General features: G+C 40.1%; 1 protein-coding gene across 10 annotated transcripts in view; it reads right to left on the minus strand.

Annotated features, from left to right (window-relative positions):
• Positions 1-6,016, minus strand: part of dock9b (dedicator of cytokinesis 9b) — a 148,412-nt gene that overhangs the window by 26,068 nt on the left and 116,328 nt on the right. For 9 of the 10 annotated variants that reach the window (XM_014022222.1, XM_014022227.1, XM_014022217.1 and 6 more), the window contains exons 40-43: positions 2,876-3,058; positions 2,678-2,791; positions 665-880; positions 524-581 (exon numbers count right to left, since the gene is read on the minus strand). In XM_014022222.1, coding sequence (XP_013877676.1) covers positions 524-581; positions 665-880; positions 2,678-2,791; positions 2,876-3,058 — 571 coding nt within the window. Of the gene's footprint in view, positions 1-22; positions 453-523; positions 582-664; positions 881-2,677; positions 2,792-2,875; positions 3,059-6,016 lie in introns of those variants that run through there. The other variant, XM_014022225.1, reaches the window with a different exon arrangement.

Consider the following 6,016-nt stretch of genomic DNA (forward strand, 5'->3'; position numbering starts at 1 on the left):
AATGTTTGGAGCTTCAGCTCACTTCTTTGGTCTATCAGCCTGAAATTAACTTCTTATTTTAATTAAAAATCACGTCAAATTCACATTTAACAACAAATCGTCATCAATAACCTGTAAAATATCTGGCTGAATGAGTTMAACTCTAACAGGAAATACCTTGTTTGGAGAACGAGGTTTTTAAGTTTTTAACCCTTGAACAGGCGCTCATTTCACAGGCAGAGGAAATTTTCATTTCCAGGAACTGGAGTTTTTTATATCRTTTCCTTAAATACATAAAAATTGAATTCTATTTGTTTTTCGTCAATTACATGACATTTAATACAAAGCAAGCTTTAGGCCCATGAATCATCAATGAAAAAATGAACCCAGCAGAAAGACGTAAGATCTTCTCCTCGTGATCAGCTGGTTTTAATGGTTCCTCTTTGGAAACCTGGTGACKCAGTTTATGACGTCTGTAAATGGAGATTATAAAAATGTTTATGGAATCTAAGATAACCACAGCCACCCTTCATCCTAAACTCACCTTTTCTCCACAAGTACTCAGAAACCAGAGCAGCGACGTGGACGTAACACATGGCTGCCTGCAGGTGGAAGACACAAGTCCCAGTGTAAGACAAAGGTTACAACAATAAGCATGAAGCTCAGGTGGCATCGGGTTCCAAACCTCAGACAGGTCCCCGTTCTTGTTGTGGATCCGAGCCATGCTGTCCARCCAGGTCTTCCGGAGCTCCGGGGTGCTGGTGTAGGATTTGGCCAAGCTGTACTGCAGGTCCACCAGCATCTCGGGGTCGTTCTCGTGCTCCTTCATCTGCTCTGTGGCCATGAGCACGGTGCGGATGCGCTTGGTGAGGTCCTTCACGTCTGAGGGGAACGCCGTGTGCTGCGGCATGGAGCAGGAACAAGTTAGGCTCATCTGCTGCTAGCTAAAACTGCTAYGAAACATTAGCTTTTTGATTTGATCAGAARTAAACAAYCTTTGTCCAAACTGAGTTCTTTCAAAGATCTATCTATAGCAGGTAAGATATTTAMTGTTGATATYGTTCCACTGAACCTTAGYTCAAAAATATCTGAGCAGTGGCTGTGTCTCAATTCATGGGTTGCAGCCCAKGTTGGTCATGAGACGGTCTAGTCTACAGAAGACGTATGTGGGCACAGCTAATCAAACAGTTAGCAGTTCGCTAACCTCCAATCCACTGACTTAAAATTTAGGTGAAGCTAATTGGTCCTGAAGGATGTTTTGAGACTGATTARCTGAATTTTAGATACAGTCTTATAGYTTGTGATCWGTTTTAGTCTTTAAACRGGAAGAGAATCAACATGTCTCTACTTAGTGCATGCCTCCCTCCAGCAGAAGAAAAATATTTAACATTTCCTGTGTATCAATGCTGATGTGAGAAGGACAACCCAAAGGGGTGTGACCAGGTTTTCTATAAATATTATGAGCTGTRTAAGATGAGAGCTGAGGACCATTTTGTTTTAGAACTTCCAGGGCCACACAGGCTCTGAGATAAAATGGAGTCTTTAGATCTGAAAATACACATTTAACTGAGGACTTATTTGATTTTCTGCATATTATTCAGGCATCAAATGTAGAGCATATTCTTAGAGTACACTTCAAGCTTCCAATGTTAGCGAGAACTCTAATTCACTAAAGAAAACTTGAGCGTTGCTAACGGCCAATTCACTAACTGAAAACAAATTAGCTTCACAAACGCTAAATCATTAAGGAAATTAGTAGGAGCTAATGCTAACTAATAGCCACTAAYTCATGGTCTGTCATTTAAACACAGAYGTGTGGTGTCCACAGAAACACCAGCATCTTGGATAAAAACCATATCTATGTCCACCAAACAGTTTAAATCACAAGCAGTCTGTGTCACGTGTTTGTCTCCTTCCAGTTGAAGACTAACACAGGTGGAAACACAAAATGCTAAAGATGCTACATGCATACAAAAGGCACATGACACAGGCGTGCAGCGCTGCATGTGAGAGGGGGTAGTTGTTGCTTTTTCAAGTTAGCAGAACTAAATTCAGTGAAAGTTAATTGGTTCGTTAATGGTTTCCAAAGTCTGCAAAAAAAAAGTTATTGTTGCTATTAGCTGACTTGAAGGTGGTAGCGTGTTAGCAGGAACTTCAATATGGTAAATGAAAACTTAACTTCACTATTATCTKTTAGTGGATTAGTAGAAGTGTGCTTACTACTGCATACTGGGCTGATAGAAAATGTAACATTTAATATTGGTAAGTTTGGTTATCTGTGGCCTTTTTGCAGCCGGTKCAGATGTTATCAGTCCATTAAATGGATGTTATTAGTGGTTACCAGTCCCATAGAATGGCTTCAGACTGTCCCGACAGTGCCCCCTAGTGGGTTGCCAGTGCCATATACGTTGGAATGCAACAATCTGCTACCGCCGGAGTCCGGTCTACTTTATCGTAGCCCATGTCATTTTCTCTAAAATTAACCTTAGTGGCTTTATGCCTCATACTAACCAGCTGACAGTCTGAAGCCATTGTATGGGWCTAAWAACGGCTAATAAYGTCCATTTAATGGATGATAACATCCGARTSGAGTGCTTATTGAATTTTTTTAATTGAAATTGAAATAAAACTCAATAAAGCCTGAMTTTGGCCTCTTAGCAGCCTTATTAGCAACAGTGTGCTACATCACATTCCTCACTTTAATGCTCTTGTCACTGTTGGCGCAGTTGTTGACGATWGAAAGTGACTGCTGGAAACGAGTGCTCCCGATGCCAATTACATCAGCTATCAGCTGACTGACAGCAATCACCACCTGGAGGAACAGAACCAACCTGTCAGTAATCAATTTAAATAAGCATTTTCCTCTTGTCACCACCAGAAGATATCAACTTCATACCTGCAGGTGCGTTCGCACAAAAGACTTGCGGCCTGTGTAGTCAAAGTTGCTCTTCATGAGGAAGTAGAGGAGGTGGGCGGCGTCGCTACGGATGGAGCTCAGTTTGGAGTTACAGCACTTGAGGATTTCGTAACAGAGAGAGGCGCACATGTCGGCCCGGCCATCGAAGAAGGTGCAGGGGAACTGGAGGACATGGATGTTTGTTATTTTAAAGATTTACTTCTTGTTCTCACCTGGTATTAAAGATGTCTACGGACTGATCTGATCTCAGTTACAAACTGATGAAGCTAACTACAAGCACTTGTGTCCTGATGCAGCGCAATAATCAAGGTAGAAAAATCTAGAAAAAGTTGAGTTGGTCCTCTGGCAGAGTTCTGCTTTGTAGAAAATGTATTTTGACTTTTCTCCAAGATAGTTCTTCAACCTGAGGAGTTACAAAACCAAGTACAAGTGTTTATATTAGAGTACCCAGTACTAATATGACCAGTGGTGGGCACAGCTAATTAAATCGTTAGCTTTGCTAACCACGTATCCGCTAACTAAAAATTTGATTCACTAAACATAGGGCTGCCAATTCAAAGATATAGGACAAGTCCACTGAGGCTTGATGATRCATCAATTATGACATCATCATATTTCTTATTTCCCCAACACTTGAGTTACAGTACATCCACCTAAACAAGCTCTGTCAGGACCACACTACCTCTACGTAAACATAAATGTTTTATGTATTTATACGGTTCATATTTCTCATTTCATCCATGTTTTCAGTGGTTAGGTCAAATGTGCCATTAAATAATATATTCGTGGCAAYGTTTAGATTTATAATATTAATTTATTGAAAAAAATATAGCAAAAAAACAAACTAACAACAGCCTATAGGTGTGTCCAAATTCAGGGGCTGCGTCTATCAGCGGGTCTTTGGTCAACCGCAAAGACCAGAAAGAAGTGGCTGTGAATTTGGACAGCCTAGTCTTCAGATTTATTCCCACCCTTACCCCGACGTACAGTATGTCTTGTCACCTGGCAACTRTGACGATGCTAAATTGAAGCAAAAATAGATGGAAAAAAGGCAAAATATCAATACATTAGTATTAATGAAATAAAATTAGTTTAAAGGCTACAGACCTGCTGTACGTAAACATTTATTTCATCATACCAGCTCGTTTTATTTCTGACAAGAATAAATTTGAAAACATGTCTATACAAATGTCAAAAGCATTAACAACACAACCGCTTGAAACTTTCAGTTTTTATACCGCCTGATTTTCATTTAAAACTGTACTTGTTTCTCTCGCTTTCTCTGCCATTACAAACAAACAGAGAAATCTCTGGTCAGACCGCAATGCATCATGGGACAGGCTGAGTCGAGAAGAATTCACCAGACTTCAAATCAGGGAAAAAAGGAGGACGCATTTGTCGGCCACATAAGAGGAGTCTTCCAGTTTGGACAGCCTGATGTAAGCKGCTGACAAATTCAGAATTTGGAAAACGCAGCCCCTGAATTTGGACACAGCCTAACAGGCTACGGAAGCTGCTGCAGTCTGTGTTTCTGTCACGGGGCTCCTTTTACTTAAAGGGGAAGCGAGAATACGACAGTCATTTCAATGTCCTCAGTTTTTCATATGGTCGTTACATTTGGTCACTTCAGTATCGTCCCTCAGGGACCCCATTCAGCTTTGGGCTCTAGACACATTCCTACCTGCCTGCAGTAACGTGACAGCTCTGACTGCAGGCTGTATTTAGAATACTGGAGAAAGAACATACCGCCTGGAAAAAAATTCAGTTTGGCTGAAATACGGGACATCCTGGCTAATAAGGGACAGTTGGCAACCCTAACTCCAATATGCTAACTAAAAGTTAGCAAACGCTAACCACTAAACAGGTAATAAACTTAGCAGAAGCTAAATGATAAACACAAACTCAGAATCTGCCAAAATCACCCTTTATGACCACATTACAAGGATCTGAGTGGACATAGGCGAATGTTACTCAATCTGTGTCACACGTCTCTGTCTCCGTCCATTTAAAGACTGACAGGTGGACACACACAATGGTAAAGATGCTACACACACATGGAACATGATGCAGAAGTGCAGTGCTGCATGTGTGAGGGGATAGTTGCTTTTGTTTTTGACTTAGCAGAGCTAAATTTAGTGAATGTTAATTGGTTCTCTAACAGTCTGTAAAGTTAGCAAAATGTTAATTCACAAAAAAGAAAAGCTAGCTTTGCTCTTAGCTGTTAGTGGAACTGTGGTCAACATTGAATATGAGTAGGCCTTTAGCATAACCTCTAAATATAAATTTAATCTATTCCAACATGATTTGTTTGTTGATAATTAATATTTTTATAATTAACACTTTTTTCTTTCAAAAAATAGTAATTTTAATGCCACAGTTATAAATAAAAAAACAATAAAGCAGTGAATAAAGTTTCTGTGTCTCATCTTTTAAACTAAAAGCACTCGGAGAGTGCAAACCTCCGCCAAGACCAATTTCCCCATCCTGTAACAGAGTTACAAAGGGGCACACCAATACTACAGTGCCACCTGCTGGACACTTTGAAACCTACACCCTGTGAAAGCATCACAGCTTTGCCCATGTCAGAGTGTTAAAAGAAAAAAAATTCCTGTATCCGCATCGTGATCCGGAACATCAACAAAATTTAAAGGTGAGTTACTTGAGCCAGTACGCACATGTGGTAAATGTCATGACAACCCGTCCACAAGTTTTTGAGTAATGTTGACCACAGACAGAACGACATAATGATGGACAGACATACGTGACCGAAAACATTACCTCGCCCTTGGCGGAGGTAAAATGATATGCAGCTTGCAGCAGCACGAGCGGAGATGACGAAAAAGTCACAGCTTTGGAGCTTTGGCCTAGCGTTAGCTTAGCGTCCTCCTGTGTTGTCAGCTGATACTCATTAAGTAGCCTGTCAGGTTCATCAGAGGCCAGTTGTCTTTAATTCGGGAGATTCGATTTTAAGTTTTAATTTCAATTTTAAACAAAATATACATTTATATTTTTAACTCCTAATTGCTTGTTTTTCTGTTTACGAGGTTCTAGTAATCCTTAATAATTAGAAGAATCTAAACATACACACCAATTAAAACTTGAGATGTAAAAGAAAAAAAT

This window comes from Austrofundulus limnaeus, unplaced genomic scaffold (assembly GCF_001266775.1).
Source record: "Austrofundulus limnaeus strain Quisiro unplaced genomic scaffold, Austrofundulus_limnaeus-1.0 Scaffold320, whole genome shotgun sequence".
Taxonomy (NCBI): domain Eukaryota; kingdom Metazoa; phylum Chordata; class Actinopteri; order Cyprinodontiformes; family Rivulidae; genus Austrofundulus; species Austrofundulus limnaeus.